The sequence below is a fragment of the Hordeum vulgare genome, chromosome 5H, assembly GCF_904849725.1.
Source record: "Hordeum vulgare subsp. vulgare chromosome 5H, MorexV3_pseudomolecules_assembly, whole genome shotgun sequence".
Classification (NCBI taxonomy): Eukaryota; Viridiplantae; Streptophyta; class Magnoliopsida; order Poales; family Poaceae; genus Hordeum; species Hordeum vulgare.
Genome location: NC_058522.1, coordinates 440,902,802 through 440,923,281, shown reverse-complemented (window position 1 = coordinate 440,923,281; position 20,480 = coordinate 440,902,802). Strand labels below are relative to the sequence as shown.

General features: G+C 43.9%; 3 protein-coding genes across 3 annotated transcripts; all 3 read right to left on the bottom strand.

Moving 5' to 3' along the window:
• Nucleotides 1-315: 315 nt before the first annotated feature.
• On the bottom strand, nt 316-5,727 carry LOC123397573 (protein GAMETE EXPRESSED 2). Its single transcript, XM_045092108.1, has 14 exons — nt 4,882-5,727; nt 4,427-4,744; nt 4,100-4,346; nt 3,926-4,068; nt 3,276-3,602; nt 3,066-3,190; nt 2,585-2,802; nt 2,268-2,495; nt 1,950-2,185; nt 1,552-1,790; nt 1,269-1,428; nt 1,000-1,160; nt 770-861; nt 316-632 (listed from the first exon to the last, which is right to left on the bottom strand). The coding sequence occupies exons 1-14, from the start codon at nt 5,657-5,659 to the stop codon at nt 527-529; spliced, it is 3,378 nt and encodes a 1,125-aa protein (XP_044948043.1). The 5' UTR covers nt 5,660-5,727; the 3' UTR covers nt 316-526.
• A 4,478-nt stretch (nt 5,728-10,205) lies between these two features.
• Nucleotides 10,206-11,512, bottom strand: LOC123398429 (glycine-rich cell wall structural protein 2-like). Its single transcript, XM_045092901.1, has one exon. It carries the CDS (start codon nt 11,383-11,385, stop codon nt 10,474-10,476), a length of 912 nt encoding a protein of 303 aa, XP_044948836.1. The 5' UTR covers nt 11,386-11,512; the 3' UTR covers nt 10,206-10,473.
• A 2,512-nt stretch (nt 11,513-14,024) lies between these two features.
• LOC123398428 (fibroin heavy chain-like) lies at nt 14,025-15,161 on the bottom strand. The gene has a single exon (XM_045092900.1). It carries the CDS (start codon nt 15,103-15,105, stop codon nt 14,332-14,334), a length of 774 nt encoding a protein of 257 aa, XP_044948835.1. The 5' UTR covers nt 15,106-15,161; the 3' UTR covers nt 14,025-14,331.
• Nucleotides 15,162-20,480: the final 5,319 nt, after the last annotated feature.

The following is a 20,480-nucleotide window of genomic DNA, read 5'->3' as shown; positions in this document are numbered from 1 at the left end:
ACATAGTGCCATCCAGTGATCTTTGCTAATACTCCCTCTGTTCCTAAATATAAGACCTTTTAGAGATTTCACTATAGACTACATACGAAGTAAAATGAGTGAATCTACACTCTAAAATATGTCTATATACATCCGTATATAGTCCATAGTAGAATCTCTAAAAGGTCTTATATTTAGGAACGGAGGGAGTAGCAAGTAACAGATACTACCTCAATGCTGAGCAATATACTCTTCCAATGCAGTGCCGTGCTTACCATATTATTTTGAACTGGCAAGAATGAAATGTCACGACAGACAGAAATAGAAAACATCTGGTGATGGCAATCTTAAACCTACCTTTCGCGTTGATGATTATATATATGCTGCAGGTTATTGACAGTTTCATGAGCCTACTACGCTATATACAACTCCTGCCAAACCAATCAAATTTTTGTGCAGTAAGCACTGAGGATTTAACGAACAACATTCAGGTAGACTTATTATGTTTGGAGTTCACAGAAGAAAATTTGGATTCCATGCAAGGGTTCTACTTGTCCTTGTCTACCGCAGGCTGAGCATCTTGGTTTCCATCGTTTCTGATCCCAGATAACTGCTGCATTTCCAGTTCTTGCTGCTTGCATGACCTACAAGACCTGAAGTCCCAAAGTGTGTCAATTAGATCCTTTTCTTCATCCTTTATGAACTGCTACATCTGGAGTCTAAGACCCCTATCTGTTCTTAAAATGCGCATTGCAAACTCCTGAATACAGAGCAAATCAACATTGCTTACCGCTGCCTAAAACCCGATCTGTTTCCGCCTAAGGAGAGCACCGCTGCAGGCGCAGAGCAATATCCAGCATCATCCAAGGGCGACGAACTCATCTTTTTTCACGTTGCAGAAGAACAACGTCAGAAATTTTCTCAGAGACTTTGCAGACGACGAAGCGAAGAGTGATGATTGCGCAGATGCTACTTGCATGGTGGTGGATGTTTCAAAGAAGATAAGAGAAATATACTCACAAGTTGATGGGACATGGTTCGTTCTGATGTGCGAACTTCATCGCCGGCACGGCCTCTTCGTTTGACTCGCAGCGCAAACATGCATTTCACGAGGAAATACAGAAGAACCCCGCCGAGGCATAGCATTGCCAGGATCTCGACTGCGATTGCTGATCCCATCACTGAAAGTATTCACAGTATAAAAATGCAAGGGTAAGTTCCACATAAATTCTGGAGGAATGGTGTGCTACACAAGCCACAGCACCAAAACCAAGCACAAAGAAACTCACAGATGGCTCTTGTTGGGTTCGTAGCTTTCCTTTTGCTCAGCTGGACAGTCTTCTCTGCTTGCAATGGCCTTGACATCATCTCTGAACAATCTGGGTAGCACCCATAGTTCCCCAGGTCGTTTACGGTGATGGTTAAGCTTGTGCCATGGCTTGGACCATCCTGCAAGAGAAAATCTCATATTTTTCTAGCTTTCAGGCAATTGGTTACTTGGATAACCAAGAAAATGAAATCATGGGATGAGGAATGAATCGCCAAAAGAGTCCGTGAAGACAGGGTGCTTACTTGGTAAAACAGCCGGTGCATTGCGCTGTTGCAGTCAGCGACATCCATGCGGAGCCTGATGCCAATTCCTCTCAAGACCAAGTGATGCGCAATGGCCACATAGGTCTGAAGCGGCTGCCACTGGTTACTGCCATGGGTCTTCAGCTCCGCCCTGCCGACGAGACTGGCTGGCAATGTCATCATCAAGGTTCCTTCAAAGACTTCCAAGGAGAGCACTAGCAGAAGGTCAGACCTGTTCCCTGCAACATGAGATCATTTCTTAGTTACTTTCGATGTTTCCTAAGAACAATGCAAACCTGTCAGGCTAGGAAACATCATTTTACATCTCAAAACAGTTAAGCAGGATAAAATCCATCTTCAAATCCATGGTTTCAGGCCAAAAGAGTAAGACAAAGCACCTGGGTACCAACGAAGATCTGGTTCGACGATCGAGAACTCGAATGGATCTCTCTGCTTGTCAAAGATTTGATATCCATCTCTTGATTCTTTTCCACCCAAGAAAATCGATTTCGGAGCCAGTATAACCGGAGGATCATTGACCGGATCCACGGAGACGTGTAACTCATCGCGCTGCCTGCCATTTCTGTTCCTGGCATGTAGCATTATAGCATCATCTCCGTAGAAGTCTTCGTTTCTGCAAATGATGTCAGGATTTGAGATTCTTGTAACGTCAGGCCTGCTATAATACTAGGAAGATTCAGATTCTTGGCTAGTACCCAATATACTGAAGATATTTTAGCGCGCCATTTATTTCCTCCACCATCCCTTGTATTTTCAAGGCTTGGCTAGACCTGCCTACCCTGCTGATTGAAAGCGAATCATCTAATAGATGTTGAGGTTTCATTGGCATTGGAGCAAGAAGAACATTGCCGTGCTGCGCTCTCACTGTAACCGATATGTTCTCTGCAGTGTCTGAATATGCTATTTGAATCCCCGGAAGCCCACTGCCGGAACATGGAAATGCGCGATCAGTTCGAAAAGCTAAGAAAAAGTCCAAAAACTAGAAGGATCTAGTTGAAGCAATGAAGCTTACCCAAACTTTGGGCCAATTATATCTTCAGTAACATGCAATTGTTTGGGCAAAGAGATGAACTGAGGTGGTCTGCAGAGGACAGATATGAACACCGTGCCACTGACAACGTTGCTATGCTTGTCATATACTGTGTATGAGAACGAGTCATTCCCAAAAAACCGTTCAAAAGGTGTGTACCGATAGCCTGGGTTGTACTGTAGGACTGCTCCATGGAGCGGCTTCAATAGAACGGGGCAAATTTACTATGCGATTAGAATCATGAAACAAGAAAGAAATGGCACAATGAAACTACTGCAAATGTTAATCTAGTTGGAAAATTAAACAATGAAACTTCAAATCTAAGTAGTGTCACTGTACTTGTGTTTGTAACAAGTTTTCTTAATTGTTTAAATGCGTATTAGAACTGTTATATTTTTTTTTTTGTAAAAAGAAACAGTTAATAAGTAATTAAATTACAAAAGGTAATTTGCAATAAACTTACTGAAGATAAATTAACTACGTCAGCTAGTCCTCCTGCAATGTAGTCATTTGACAATATATCAAAGGAAACGGATTCATCCTCCCAAACTGAAATGTTATCATCTTGAACTTCAGAAAAGTATTCATCTGCAGGGAGCCATTTTCAATTAGTCAACACTCTTCAACATTTATATGTTTTTAATGAATATCATCCGCACAATGGAAACTTTACCGGGAAGAACAAGGACCTGGAATGGACAAGGAGTCAGCTGCCTGTTGTCAAACACAATACACATGCCATATAAACCAAGAAATTTTGCCACATAATGAGCAGTATATGATCCATCTTTGTTGTTGACAAATTCCCCTGCGGTGAAGCTCGAAGTGTTCATCGGGGCCGTTATATTTGCCGATGTTAGTTGAAGCCTCAGTTTTGGCTCCAGAGATACCACTGGGTTCATGAAGGAGTCAACAAGTCGAACAGTTACATTATTCTTGACTGATCTTTTGACTCTTGGATCAAACATTGGAGCACTTGATAAAGATGTGTCAACTGCACCTGCCAAAATGAAAATGTTCTTGAAAGTCAGAGGTCAATCAGCATCAGAAAGACAGAAACATCCCTGGAGTTCGTCCAATGTGAGTTACTTCAGGTAATACTTTACTGCTGAAATTGTAAATATATGTTTCGACTAAAATACCGTAGGCGAAGCTCCTATGTTGTGATTTTAATAAAGGAAACGTTGGTATGATAAAAAATTATTTACATAGCCAGGGGCAAAAAATATTTACTAGGATGATACATAGGATCTCCAAATTCAGAGCCCAGGGATTATCCTTCCATTATCTTAAAAATGATGATACATAGGAGAAACATACAACCTGGTGAGACTGTCATGGTATAGGGCTTTCCATCATTCAGCGCTATGTTCCCGCACAGCACCCAAGTTTCATAATCGCCGGCAATTTCAGGAGTATAGGAAACATTGAAATTACTGGTTTGTCCATCCATGGATGTTGTCTCTGTAGATGGGTTCAGTGTTAATGTATAATAATTTTGAACTGGAATTAGGAAAGATGGTCTTATAGCATTTACCATTTGGTTCTCTTACAGGTGTTATATCTGGGTGTACACCAGACGTGCCATTTCTGCTCAGAATCTGCACTCGCAGCATTTCGGTATCAACCGGAGAAGGGCTTCGATACTTATCCTCCAGGTAAACCATGAAGGATGATGGTGAGCCAGCAACAGATTGCACCAAACCAGAACCATTAACGATGCTTTTCGATCCATCGCAATACCCTAACAATCTTGAACTTATCAGCACTAGTTATTATGAATGTAAACGGGATAGTTTGAGAAGAAGACTCAAGCAAACATACCTACAAAGACATGATACACGTCGTAGAGCCTCTGCTTCAGCCGGGTATCGAAGATTGTGAGCAGAAACTCCCCAGGCTCGACGACGTCGAAGGAGAGCCGCTGAATTCCCTCGGCGACAGCTTCGATCCGAAGGCCTCCTACCGGGACCGACAGCCTTGAGGCCCTGTCCACCACTGCAGCATCAAATGGTTGGATCTCCGGAACAAGGTTTCCGAACGAGTCCTTCTGGTTTATGAAGATCTCCAGCCTAGAAAATATCTGCACAACGTTTATTCCGTGCTTCCATTCGGCCGTGCTTTTCGCAATGTCGATGGGTCCTGCAAGAGAAGTGAACCACATTGCCAGTTTATTACTTAGGTTTCCAACCAGTTATGCATTTGATTTTGATGAGGTTTGCATCCAGTCATGCATTTGATTTTGAAGTGCCTGCACGCGGGTTGTTAGGAGGACTGACCTGGCTTCACTGTCAGCAGCAATGGCGAGCCCCGCAGTTTCTTGCTGTCGCCATGGACGTGCACCAGGAAGTCACCGGCAAGAGTTGGCGCGAACTCGAGGCTGATGGACCCGTCCTCCGTCCAGCCATTGTACTGAAACCCCGAGAACTCCACGGGCGTCCCGTTCACGTAGGACCACGACACGGCGAAGTAGCCGTCGCCGCCGGGCATGGCGGTTCCCGGCGGGACGGCGTTGCCGAACGCGTCCCTGGGGACGACCGACACGAACGCCTTGGACCCGGCGACGACGTGGCCGCTGAAGTACACCCAGGAGGCCAGGGAGGCGGACGGGTGCACGTCCCGTGCGGCGACGGCGAAGTTGAGCGTCGAGACGCCGATGGCGAACCGCTCCTCCTCGAAGAGCGCGACGAAGTCCCCGGCGCGCAGCGGGACGAGGGTGATGTTCCAGGACGGCAGGTCGCCCTCGAGGTGGGCGGCGACGTCGGCGAGGTAGGTGCTGTTGCCGGCCTTGCCGAGCAGGGTGACCTTGAAGGCCCCCGAGCGCCGCACCGCGGAGACGTTGGCGCCGGAGACGTAGTAAGACTTGATCATGACCACGGCGGTGTCGCCGGCGCGGAAGGACCCCCTGTCGTCCAGCCACGTGAACATGAACGCCGGTATCGGCACGGTGGGGAATTGCTGCTGCGCGGTCGTGGGCCGCAGCGGCGCGAGGCAGAGTAGGAGGAGGGAGAAGGACGCCAGGATCGGGCGTGGCGAGAGCGCGGCGGGGCTCGCCATGGGTGTTCTTCCGCTTTGGTCGACGTGGGAGGGATGCCTGCATGCGTTTGTTCGGTTGCTTTGCTGGAGATGGCCGTGGAGGGAAGAGGAATGCGGCGGGGCGTGGAACTGCATGCGCAAGGCGGCAACCGCCGGTGCGGACGTGCTGGTGATGCCTGCCAATGGGCTTTGGTCTGAATTTGAACAGGCTTTGGTCTGTCTGTGTACAAAGAAAACATACAACGTACAGGTACACATACACACACGCCTACACCCACATCAGTAATGCATTTGAATATGGTGCACAGAAAATACCACTCTGAAAAGAACAGTGCGCTTCACCCTATAGCATGCAGAGAATTGTCTCGTTAAATAAATCAGTATACAGTGTCTCGCTACTAGCATGTTATAACGCTATCGAGTGCTAATAGCGTATTTTAAGGATCAGCAATATTTTGTGTAGCGTAATATTTTTTCCTTGGAAAATATACATGAATTTGGGAGTAGTCCTATTCAAAGTCTTTCACACATTAGTTTTTTGTTAAGTCAAAATTCATAAAGTTTGTCCAAATGTACATAAATAGCAACATCTACATTACCAAATAAATGCAATAGAATACTCTTTTCGGTCAAAATTTGAATTAAAACCACAACACTTATTATGGATCAGAGGGAATAATACATTCTATGAGTATATATTATGTGAGTAAGGAGAGAGTGAGTGAGGGAGATATATGGAGAGAACGCCATTGGAACTAATGAAGAAACAAAATTGACTTCATTGACATGATCGAGTGGACCCTTTTAGAGTACGTGAATACATTTTGTGAAAGTTAGGGTACATGAATACATTTCATGAGAAATTGCGAATTCCAATTATATGATCCAGTGGCCACCTTTTGTCAGGTTTCATAAACAAAATCGAATCCTCTAGTAACTTATATGAATGACATATGTGGGGTGTAGGTTTAGAAAATAAAGGAATATAAAAACAGAAATGTTAGATGACCGTACGTCAACCATGAGCCATGTTCCAGCGAACGACTTTCTTACAACAATGCTACACATATCGACATTTACATTGTCTCCTTAGTTGACATATTTTAATTAGATTAAGGGTGGGTGAAGGGCTCCATCCGGATGAAAATCAGGGGTCGGTGAAGAGTAGTTTAGGAAGGATCCGTAAGCTTATGTAGATGTTTGTATGTATAGCATTTTTGATCTGGCCACACGAATCTTGGTGGGAATCTAACACCACGTGAGCTCTTTGGTTGAGTTCGTTCTATGTGATCTCTTGTCCTTTTCATTTTTGTCTAAAAAAACACAGACTTGGGGATCAAACTCGCAGCATCCTAGTGAGATACCGAGCGCTCTTGGTAATTGGGCTAGTGTAAATTTTATGAATACTTTGGCGTTCAAACATCTTTTATGTATTTGAGTTAATTTTTATTATCGAATTTTTCGGTTTTCAGTTGAATTTTTTTTCCCGATTTTTCCATTGTTTTGAAAGAGCAAAAATCAGAGGTGATTTTTTCATGAGAAATGTGCATTTTTATATGCAGTATGTCATTTTCCATGTTTTACATGTCATTTTTTTGATAATAGCATGGCATTTTACTAATTAGTAACATGAATTCTAATATTAATCAATGTTCAAGAAATCGGTAACTGGTAACTGCTCGGTCGGCTTGGGAGTAGCGATTAATCAGTGAATCAGCCTATTAACTAGATTAATCGGTAGATTAAATAGAAACTCGTCAACTTATATCTAGACTTTTTATGTATTATACCATAATTCCACACGCCTACTTATGTAATATACCAAAATATTCTATTGTAGGCATATAAAAATTCACAAGAGTTAAAATTAATAACCGTTATACATCCAAATATATAAATCTAAAAATTCAAAATTATCAATTAAACATTTAAAGTTATCCATATACGTGCTAACATACATCACACGATATACTACAGATAAAAACCAAAACCAACAGTTCCATCTACCCATCTATAAAATTGTAATTCATAATCTGCAAATATATGAATCTGAATTCTCCACTAATATAGGGGGAAACATAGTAGTGCCTTGCCTACTGGTGAAGCCATTGAGGAAGAGAATGGGAAGCATCCCATGAGAGAGGATGGGGAGTGGCCATGGGGGGGTGGGACCCACGCACGCGACCAGAATGGCGGATCAACTAGATCTTGCAGGAGTAGTGTGGTGACTGGCACTCGCGAGGACACGACTAGCCACTAGCCAAGTTAGGAGTGGATGAAAGGAGCATGATGAAGCAGGAGGAGGGCCAAACCCTAGGTATTTAGTAGCAAGAGGGGGTGGCAGGAGTTATGTGCCAAAATTTTGGGATTCGTTTGCCCACTAGTTAATGGGCCAGTAGTGATTAATCGGTCTGGCAACTGAATAATCGGTATAACAAGTGATTAATCGGTCTAACTGGCCAATTAATCGGCATGGCAAGTTAACACGATGAATAGGTGTTATTCGATTTGGTCACCCTAAGAGTAGCGATTAACTGACAAGTTAACTCGTAAATCGGATGAATTCTTGAACAGTGATATTAATAAATTGAATTTCTTTTATTAAGAAATGAACTTTTTTATATTTTAGAGATGTCATTTTTATATTTAAGGGACAACAATTTTTATTAAGAAATGTCATTTTTTAGTTTTGAGAGATGACATTTATATATTTAAGAGATGACATTTTAATTACTGAAAGATGGCTTTTTATTTATTAAGATATGGAACTTTTAATTATTAAGAGATGACGTTTTTGTTATTAAGAGATGGCATTTTTTTTTCATTAATAAGGGGTGACATTTTTTTATCATTCATAAGAGATGGCATTTTTCATTTATTAAGATATAGCATTTTTATTATTAAGGGATGACATTTTTATCTCGAGCAATGACGATTTTTAAAGTTTTAGCATGTCATTTTTCATTTGTGTAGTCCATACAACTTTTTTAATCATAATCATCTGTATACTTTATAAAATTAGATAGATGCCATTTTTATATAGTAGCCCCACATTTTTTTGTAAGTTAGTTCATGGCATTTTCACGGTCATCTTTGTTGACGACATTAAAAAAATGTTTAACCGGGCCTATGGCCAAAACGCGGGGTTAAGTTAGACTTAGTCAGCAAACCAAGGTGAAACGTTCCCTTTGGGGGGGGGGGGTGTCCCTAGCGAACCAATCATTCGCCAGAGGCAGCTGCCCCAGCCGACAACCCACCATATATTAGGGTCCATATAAAAAATGGAAGATTTCAAATATCATAAAACATGCTATTTGGATGCTCCACGCGATTTTTTAATAAATTTGAATATAGAGAAGGTGCAAAAATGTCATAAAGGAAAGTTTTATGTTAACCTATCGCGAGAAACATTTGAAATTGTGATGTAGAAAAAAAATCCATAATAGTCTTTGTGGTCATCACATGCCTTTGATCTAAAGGGCGTCTATACAAATTTTTCCTACAAACATGCATTCTACATGTTTCAATAAAATATATTCTATAAATGGTCATGAACATCCTATGATGCAAAACCGTTGGAAAAAAACTTTGGTTCGTAGCCACACTTAAAAACATGCATTAGTTCTTCAACAGATAAGTTTGATATAGCATGTGTGGTTTTTAACAACTCTGACATACCACACTCTTGTAGGATTTATCCCATGGTGTCATATACTTGTCTGTTAATCATGATTTACTACGAGTGTCTCAACCAATTTGGTTGTCGCAGAAAGCATGGTATTGCAATTTTAATGTCCTTAATATCACCGACGGTTCGCATAAAACTATTGGTGACTCTAATATCTGTTTTCTTAATAATTACAAAACAAACCAACCGTCATATGATCTTGAGCACATGCGGATTACAGCATACCTATTTTTTTTACAATAACATGTGTAGAACCAGAAATTTCTTTTGGAGGCCGAGCTTCATGGAGGCCTTCAAATGCAAAACTCAAGTTTCATGAAAATTCAGATTTTTTACATTTTTAAAAATTCTGAAAAATAATACATAGATAGATTAAGGTATAACGTATAAGTGTGTAAATTTTCAGGACTAACACGTTGAAATGAGGGCTGTGCAAAAAGGACAAATTTGAGGCTTTTTAACACATGATACCATTCATCATTTCAGATCATGATTTTGTCTTTTTTTTGTACAGATCACGTTTCAAAGTATTGCAGCCTGAAATTTTACACACGTACGGCTCACATCCTTGTTTCGTTGTACAATTTTTTTCTGATTTTTTTGAAACAAAAATTTTTGAATTTTGTATTTTCAAAAATCCGTCCTTCATGAAGGCCGAGAGCCAAAACGTCATTCTCATGTAGAACCGCCATCTATGGTTGTTTAAACACCCCGACGGTTTCTACTTGCCGTGTGTGATGCGACATCCAGGATCCTTGTTTGCATCATTGATGTACTTAAATTTTGCATCATATTTGAGGTTATTGTTCGCATCAGTGCATCGTACAAATATCTCATGCATGCATGTGATGTTCAACTCATGTATAAAATTTAAAAATATTTACTCAACATTGGAATTTATTTATGAGTAATTGCATATTAAAGCACATATAGGAGAACCTACATGTACTATTAATAGGACTGGAACATACATTCTAAAGTCCAAGTGCAAGACTTGAACCTAGCTAGATGGCAGGGTTATGCATTTGACCCTCCACCAATTTAGTTAGGATCAAAGGCACACTCACACACATAGATGATGTCCAAGTGTAAATATGAAGCTCGAGACAACCATACTTTATTAATACCGTAGTAGTCCACTTCTTAATCATTTACCATGTCCAGATCCATACCCATATCCATGACCTTCGCCGTAGCCCGACCCGGCCCCATTTCCATAACCACTACCAGAGCCTTCACCATAGCCAGATCCTGAACCTGAGCCTTGGCCATGACCTTCGCCATACCCAGATCCTTGCCCGGCCCCATTTCCTTGACCATAGCCTTCGCCATGACCCTCACCATATCCGGATCCTTGCCCAGCACCAGTTCCTTGACCATAGCCTTCGCCATGGCCCTCACCATATCCGGATCCTTGCCCATCACCAGTTCCTTGACCATAACCTTCGCCATGGCCCTCGCCATATCCTGATCCCGCACCACGTCCTTGACCATAACCTGAACCAGAGCCTGAACCCTGTCCATGACCCGAGCCGGAACCCTGGCCATACCCAGATCCTTGGCCCTGGCCCTGGCCTTCGCCTTTTCCCTGCCCCTGACCATAACCAGAGCCAGAGGCTCCACCGGAGCCTGCACCTGAACCAGCACCAGAGCCAGATGCTCCACCATAGGCTCCACCGGAGCCTGAACCAGCACCAGAGCCAGAGGCTCCACCCGAGCCTGAGCCTGCACCAGACCCAGCATAAGACCCCCCGCCAGAAACCGCACCTGAACCCGCTGATGATGCAGCGCCTGAACCAGACCCCGAGCCAGACCCCGAACCGGAGGCTGATCCCGACGCAGAACCAGACCCCGATGCGGAGCCGGAGCCGGAGCCGGAGCCGGCACCACCACTAACACCACCACCTATGCCAATCCCTATACCGGCACCTGTACCGGTCCCTATGCTTACACCACCAAAGTCTAGGCTCAAGTCCTTTCGCGCAATGCGACCCTCGGATGCCAAAACAAGCGTCGCAAGCACAACAACGCCAACCGAAATGGTCGTCATTCGTCGCATTGTTGCGGAACCTCTCGGAACCAGGCCTTGCTTCTATGTGATTCAAATATGTGTAGGTCTAGGCTGCTGGCTTGCTTTCTTGCTTAGAAGGCTCTGCAACCCCTTGTCCTTGGTATGCAAACACTAGGAACAATGCCGTGCTATTTATAGGGTCCAGAAGTGGGCTTGCACAAATACGGTTTTGGCTTGCGGCTTCCTTTGGTGGGAAGAACTTGTGGCTGTGGGTGATTTGCCCGGCTAGCTAGTGGCGCCTAGCGTGGGTGTGGCCGGCGGTGCAAAGGGAACGGAGATGTGAGGCCTCGTAGCGCGTCGGGGCGACACGTTTCAAGTGCGCCGTTGCATGCATGGCCGGTGTGAGGAGGAATGTGGTTGCTGCACTGCGTGTGTGAGGCTGACGTGACCTCCGGAGATTTGGTGTAATGGAGCGGCCTTTTCGTTGATCAATGGGGGATTCCAGAAGCTAGCTCTGCCGTTTTATCGTTTTAGCTGGATGCATGATATGCATGGTTGTAGCTAGTGGTGGATGCGATGAGAGCCTTATCATCCAGCTTGCCAGTGGTGCCAGTCCTTTTCATCTTTGGATATCCATACATACTGTCGACCTTGTGGTTGGCTTAAATCTTCGAATTTTGATCCTTCGATTATTACACTATCATATAGCCAGAGTAGTGAGAGGTTTACAGTGGGTTGAGCACTAATCATCTGCTGGCGATAATGACTTGATGGTTCGGCTTCACAATGAGATATGCCACACTCATTGGCTGGGACGGAAGGATGCCTCTAATTTTACGATTTAAAAGTACGTCCAAGTCATATATATATTTGCTGAATAAATCCTGTCTTTGTGGAAATACCTATTGGCAGGTTGGTTGCATTGGTCTTGATTTATCGATGTAATCTTCCTATCAACTGTCTCTACATGGGTCCCCGCAAAAAAATTCTCTCTGTTTGGGAGCTTAATTTGTGAGATAAATACCTTTGATTAAGTGAACAAAAAAAAAAGTAACACTAAGTATTTCGGTGTGGTCTACTCATTATTGTTAACAAAAAGCCTTCACAAATTATAGCTCGCTGCCGCTGAAATGCTGAATCCACTAAGTGTTTCATGTGGGAATTTGTGCTATTCTCTAGGCAATATGAAATTGCCTGAACAATTGTGTTCTTTAGTCATCCGCTCCTAATTTCTTACAGGTTATCTACAAGGTTACTGTTTCAATCTATATGTAGTCATCACTGCATAATGATGTGCATGCGATTATGACCTCCGGGTGCAGCTGGTTAGCAAAGGTTGCGCATGATTTATTCAACCAGTTTGGATGACAAGTCACTCGCAGATTATGTGGATGAGCTATGCAATTTTGTGTTCGAGTGATAGCGGTCTTGTTTCCCTTTTATCTGTATTACTCTCTCGTACTCGATGACTTAAACTTGATTCCTGTTTAATAATTTGGTTGTGTGCATCCTGTGATGGAGAGACCGGGGTGTCTTTTTTTAAACAAAAAAAATGTGTTTCATTTGTGTAAACACCACAACATGTGGCCTTAGTCTCATAGGAGGTGAGGATAATTTTGAAGGAACAAGTGTTGTGTTTTTATTCACATAGTCAACCAATGTTTATGCGAACAACTTGTTTTATATTGTAATAGGGCAAAAAACAAAAATTATGTGTGTTTGTGACTATGACATTGAACGAAACACTTTATAATCCATTAATTTTACCAAGTTAGTATATGCTAGCAACAACAATTTATTGACATGAAAATGCACTGCAAACTCAATATCTCAGATCGCATGGTAACAATGTGGTTGGGTGCATCTTTGATATGTCTCATCTCACTATTGACATTGTGCCTATTGTAGAACTCAAACATAATTTGTTTTAGCTTGATGAATTAATATGCTCCATTGGTTCCATAATATATAGCCAGTAAGTTTGGTCCTAAGTCAAAGTTTCCCAAGGTTGTCCAAGTTTATATGGAAAACTTCTACATCCATTTATATTATATCAACAAATACACTATAAATATATATTTCAAGATTGATTTATTGATATTGATTATATATTGTAGATGTTGGTTTCCTATAACTTGGCTAAATTTGGAGGGCTTTGACTTCACATAAAACTTGTAGGCCTTATTTTCTTTAGATAAAGGAAATATTGCCCATTATCTAAAAGAAGTGCATGCAAGCTAGCAACAATTATTGGTGTGGTAGCTAATACTCCCTCTGTTCCAAAATAAGTGACGCAAATTTAGTACTAAGTTAATACAAATTTTATACTAAAACAACAACACTTATTTTGGGACGGAGGGAGTACTATTTACCAAAATTTGAAACTTCTATGTTATTGTAAGCTTACCGTGCTACATAATTTAATAGGACATTCTACAATTAAATATGATTCACCAGAAACATATATATGCATTCCAGGTAGGTTTATACACCCCTTGTGAAGTAATATAAGGCGTTTTACATCACTACACAGAGAGGTGAGTACTGCATAATACTTGGTGGAAAATAATCGTGATGCATTTGCAACTAGGTGAGAGCGCCCATGGTAGAGTATTGGTTTAACAAAAAGAGAGAAGTATTCTCCACACACAAAAAAGAGAAGTCTCAACAGTATATATTGATGCCTGGCTAGGTACATAAGGATACAACATTGGTGTTCAAGTTAATGTTACTAGATCATGCACCATACATAATTACTCAAGAGTTAAAGCATGATAATGAAATTTAAAAAATGAAAGACATTTGAGATTCATCTAAGGTCCTTTATTCAAAGCATACCCGAGTTTTCATATAACCATACTCTTTTGATCCTTGTCAAAATGAAATACATCAAATATCATTGCCTTCACCAATTGTCACAATAATTATATATGTATGTCCTTATTTTAGAATTAACATAGTATTTAGAGAATCATGTCTTCATCCCAGATCACATTAGTTGTGGCCTTGCACTCTTTTGGCTTCGGAACCCGCTCTTGATCTCGCACTAGATCCCGCACTTGAACCCGCACTAGAGCCTGCACTTGAACCGGCACTAGAGCCATCACTAGACCCCGCATTTGATCCGGCACTCGAGCCTGCGCTAGACCCTGCATTTGAACCCGCACTTGGCCCAACACCCGATGTTGCACCGGATCCTGCACTAGAGCTAGCTCCCGATCCAGCGCTTGAGCCGCTTCCCGAGCCAAAGCTCGAAGCCGAAGCTGAGCCCGAGCCTGCACTCGAGCTAGAGCCACCAGTGCCACCACCTAATCCAATACCGAGCCCAGCCCCAAGCCCAAGCCCACCCCCTCCCGAGGCTGAGCCTGACCCAGAAGCCGATGCCGATCCAGAACCAGATCCTATGCCTGGAATCGACCCAGAACGAGAGACAGGCGCCGAACCCGATCCAGAGCCTGATCCAGAACCACCACCACCACCACCTGCACCAATACCGACTCCAACACCAAGTCCAAGACCTAGGCCACCTGACCCTGATCCTGATCCTGATCCTGACCCTGATCCGGAACCAGATCCCGAACCTGAACCTGACCCAGAGCCGGAACCACCTGCGCCAACACCAGCACCCAATCCGATACCGATTCCGAGCCCGCCAAGGCCCAGGTTGAGACCAAGGTCCTTCCGAGCAAAGCGGCTCTCACCAACCGGAGCAAGCGACGCAGCAGCGGCAACTACAACCACAAAAGCAATGGCCTTAATGCAAACCATTGTGCCCACTGCTCTCTCTAGTCTCTATCTCAACAGTGAGTAGCCGTGATGGTGAACTAAACTAGTGATGATCGACGACGACAAACCTCGTGGGAATTTATAGGTCGACGAGAGCGAGAGGCTGTGCGCTTGTGTTGTGCTGCCGATCGACCGATAAGGCGCATTGCCGAGAAGTGGTGTGGTTGGATCATCCGCGTGTATGCTCCAGATTAGCCTCCGCGCGTGTGTGGCCAGGGAGCCGTGCTTTTTTCCTATGAGAATCGGTGAGGATTCAACGCTCAGCACGTACGGCGCGCAGGCGATCGTGCTCCCGGACGGCGTGCGTAGTGGGCGGCCGGGTTTAGTTGCTGCCGGTGAGCGATTCGACCGTCGGCGTACCGCAGCCGCGGCTGCGCGACACGTCCCGGGGTTGAGGAAATCGTGAGGCCGTCGATGCCGATGGGTGCGCAGAAAAGTTGGCGCCGTGGCGTGCAGCTGCATGCTGCATGCGCTCGCCAAGAAAGTGGTCAGCGCCTATTTAGCGGCGGGAAAATTAGTTCTCGCTCAGTGGTGACTGGCTGTACGATGTCAACCATATGTGCGAGGGCACAGTACTGTATGCTACTACAGTAATACGTGCAGAGCGGATGTAGCTGTCTGTCGACGTGAATGCTTGGTTCGCGATTCCTTTTTTCACATGATCAATTGATCATCGTTCATGCATGACATGCGGATCTAAGAAAATCACGCATGGCAGCTTGCTGGGCGAGCAAAGCAACGAATAGACCAGCAAATGATATATAGCGTGGTAACCAGACCAAATTTCCAGATTTGGCGAGTGCTCTGCGCCGGCGCACCGGCCGGATCGTTCGACCGGCCGCGCGCGGGCCACCCGATCCGCCAGCTGTACGCGGGCTGCACCGTTAGATCTTCATGCAACATTATTTTTTCGATGCAACAAATTTTGTTTATGATACAACAATTTTTGTCTATGTTTGTAACAAAAATATAGTTGTAGCAAAAATATATTTCAATGTGGTCGTAACAAAAAAACGAAGCTGATGATACGTAGTAGCAAAACGAAAAAAAGTTTTAGCAAAACAATCCGGCGAACTTGGGTTGCAACTCTGACGAACGTGTATGCAACTTTTTTAGTGAACAATTGCAGCAAAAATTGATACCGGTTGTAGCAAAAATTAACAGGGTTGTAGCAAAAAAATCCGACGAACTGAGGTTGCAATCAAACGTATATGCAGCTTTTTTAGTAGACAAATGTAGCAAATTTGGACACTCGTTATAGCAAATTTAAACGATCACCACTGGGGAAAATGTTGCATGGCCATACACGCGGGTCGCGTGCGAGATGCGTGGACAGCGAGCGACCGACGTGTTGCTTCCGTCGGCACGCCGGTTGTAGCATTTGTGATTGTCGGTTGTAGCTTTTGTGGTTGCCGGTTGCAGAAAAAACAATTCCCGAATTGAGCTCGCGTAGGTACTTCCAACAAAAACTCTAGTATGTCGCCCTGTGTGATTGCAACATATTTTCTATACGGTTGTAGCATTGATTTTACTGGTTCCAGCAAATCTCACTTCCCAAAAATCCGTCACCTTTGGTTTCCAGCATTTTTATTCGTCGGTTCCAGCATTCTATTTCATCGGTTGCATCATTTTTCTCGGCCGGATGCAACATTTTTATAGTAGAGTAGATCTTAATATGACTGGAGGTAGAAGAAAGGTAACAGATAGAGCAAAAGGTAACTAAGGGAGAAAAAAAACAGTCACACGGAGCCATAACGTACGAATGTGAGACGTGGTAGAGCAATTTGCCTGAAACTGCAAGGCCAACGTGGCATGGAAACTGACATGATATGCGTATTTTACGCGCGAGAGAGCGCGGCCGGCCGAAAAGTTGCGCCCGCGCGCAGTATATAAACATCTTCCTTTCCAATTTGATTTGTGTCAGGGAAAAAAAAGGTTCATTAAACAAATAAGAAAACACGCATGAAATGTAAGTAAAACCATGCATGCGCAATTAAATTTAAAAACGAATATGCTAGGTCTACCATCTGGTTATCAACATTTTGAGCAACCTAGAGCATGATTATTGTCCTTTGACGATAAAGGGTTTTTTCCGTTTTATATTATAAAGCAACCATCCGATACATCCAGCTCGCTGGAGCCACATCACAAGCAAGCCCAAAAGGGAAAATAAAAGAAAGAAAAAAGAAATAAATGCCGACACCGACGGATTGACAAGAAGAAGAAGACCGGCAAACGATGCATCCACCGGAGAAGAATCACCGCAGCCCAACAATCCGAAGCGTCGTGCATCAAACAACACCTTCAAGAAGGAATACGACGATGCCACCGCTGTTGCCAGAACAAGTCCTAGGATTTCCCCCTGTACGCAGGAGGGGGGGGGGGTAGTGGAGGAGGGATATCCCCGTCGCCCTTCAGGAAGGTCCGGTGACGCCCGCAGGCGTCACCGCGTCGGTGTCGGGCAAGCCACCAGGGATTTCTCCCGATGCACAACCACCACCACCACCCCAGACACTTCGTAGTGCACCACCCACTCATCCGCTCACCAGCCTGTGCCATCACGATTACCGGGCACCCTCGCCGTCTCTCTGGAGCTACCAACACGAAGCCTGGAGGAGGAAAGGAGACAACGACCACGCGAGCGGCCACAACTCGATCGGAGGGAGGGACAACCTCCACTGCCTACGCGGAGCCGACCGGACACGATAACGAGGACTTGCTAGGCGCTACGGCCCGGCCGGGCCCACTTGGACCCGGACAGTCCTAGTCCTCGCGCTGCAACACGCCGACTGACGAGGTGAACACCGCCGCAGACCGCCGCCGCCTCACCCCACCACCAGGGAGCGACACTACTGAGCGTCGAGCCACCGGCCCGCCCAAACCTAGATGACGCCCAAACGGGCCTAGATCTGGGCCTGACGGACGTCGCCAACCGCCAGCGCCACCGCGCCGCCCCACGACCAACGACCGTGTCGCCGCATCGAAGGCCACCGTGACACCGTCGCCAACGGGCCACACCGTCGCTAGCCGAAGTGCGCCGCCGCCAGCCGCCACGGCCCGAGCAGGAGCATCACGCGCGGGGAAGGGCAGACTCGCCGCCGCCAGCACCACGCGAGCAAGGCCCGACGACGGTAGCTGGCGGCGGCGGGAGGAGGGAAGGGAGAGGGGAGCACTGGAGGCGACACGGGGGGCGGATCCTGGAGGGGGGATGAGGGGGACAGGGGACTTGGCCGACAGCCGGCGGCAGCGGGAGGAGGGAGGGTGGAACCCTAGAGCGCTCGCGTGTCACGGGAGGCCTTTCTGACCGAGCTCATAAGTTCCGTGATTATTGTCCTTTGGATCGGTGTGTAAAGGAAAAGCTTCATCACAACCATTATCGCGCGTGTGCATGCAACGTGTCGAGGCCAAGCTAATTCGACCCCACTATAGCTAGCTTTCCTTTCATATCCACACTAGTGTGCCACTCCGACACTCACTAAGAGCATTTTTAGCAAACTTCGTATATCATTGGTTCGTAAGAATCGTTTACGAAGAACAATTCGTAAACTTCGTAAACATTTTTGTGGGTTGGCGTGGGCGACAATCTTGATGCAAAATGAATCCGTAAAAAAGATATTGACAAACCCCGTAAAATGGATCCATAAAAAAAGATATTCGTCACAGAATATCACTTTTTACGGATCTGTTTTGCGGGGTCTACTCGGTCGTCGTTCGCCGACGATCCGTAAATCAGTTATTTGCATTTCAATTTTGAGCATGAAAACACATTTTTCTTTTTCTTTTTTTTTCTTCATAGACATTGGATACATAATAATTCATCAAATCTTTGCTAAAATAACAAGACTAAAGAAAACAAGAATCACAATTAGACATTTTAGAAGATATCCAACTTTCATAACTGTTTCCATTAGTTTTTTTATTGATTGTAAGTTTTTGTCATCTTCTCCATGCATTCAGTGTTGATCCGCGGATTCTTTGATCTTACATTCTTTATTCTTCGGCTTTGATTCTAAAGAGTTAGACGATGCTTCCTCTTTAATTTTTTTCTTCTAATTGTACATGCAGCCGCATTATTAGCCTCAGTTATACAATAAATTGATGTATTTTTTTTCCCAATATCAAAATGAGCATCCACCTTCCTACACAGATGAACACCTCGACAAGCTATCGAAATTTAATCAAATAAGTTGACAAAGCCGAACGAAAAAGAATAACATACCTCGTCGTTATTGCATTTAAAGAATACCCATCCAAGATGTCTGAATATAGTTTAGAAATAGTTTTTTATGACTTGGACTATTGGTTTGTTTACCGGCCTTCGTTTGTGCTCCGACAGAAAATAGACACACAAAATGTCATGCTCATTTCACTCTTGTTGTCCAGATTGGAAGTCTACCACTGGACCTTCTTTGCTTGGTCGTGGTTGTTACGTCATAAGCTAATTGTTTCAGTTTTATTTGTCATATTGCATTTAAACAATTACTTGTCATGTTTCATCAACTTTTTGTTACTGCTATATAGAACTATATGCAGAAAAGAACTCATGTGTGTTGCAATGAAAAAAATTAGAGCCAAACAACCATGTATGTTACCTTGTTTAAATACTTTGTACGCAGCCTATACCATCCCTTAAATATTTTTTTTCCACAAATTTAGTTCCACACCCAAGCGATGATGAATCGATCAGCGGACAGATGAAAATCTTCATTAGTACCACTTCGGCTAACAAACTTTATAAAATATATAATTATTGGCGACGGCCGAGAAATTATATGTATGGGACGGACAAAAGTTTCAAATGCACCGTCTTTTATCAGTAAAGGAAAAGTAGGTATAAATATAGATTGCGGGATGTTTTTCTGGCAAGGGAAAATGTTGCATAGCATATGACAGTCAGCTAAAAATCGATTTTGAAGTGTCGGCCTTGCTATTATCAAGAGACAATTGAGCATCTATCGATACCGTTAGGTAATCACAAAATGACCACATTGAAATTTGTGAACGAGGTTCGACGAGGTCGAGACGACAAGCTGACAATGGGACGAACCCTCCTCACGAATGTTGTCGAAGAATTAAAAAGGTTTTTTTACCGGAACCGGTATGTACCGGCATAGCATCCACCATTGGTGTTCAGTTGGAGATTCGTGTTCTTGTTTTATATACAATAGAGATAAATGAAAATACATATGAATACATGTACTTGTGTGTCAGGATGGTTCAACTTTTACTATGCAAAGAGAGAAAGGGATTGCAGAGAAAGGTGCATGCATGCATTCTCTCACCCCATATACTCAACATGCATTTTATTTTGATTCTCTAATTTTTAATGGTTCATAACTTTTGATTCAAATGTTTAT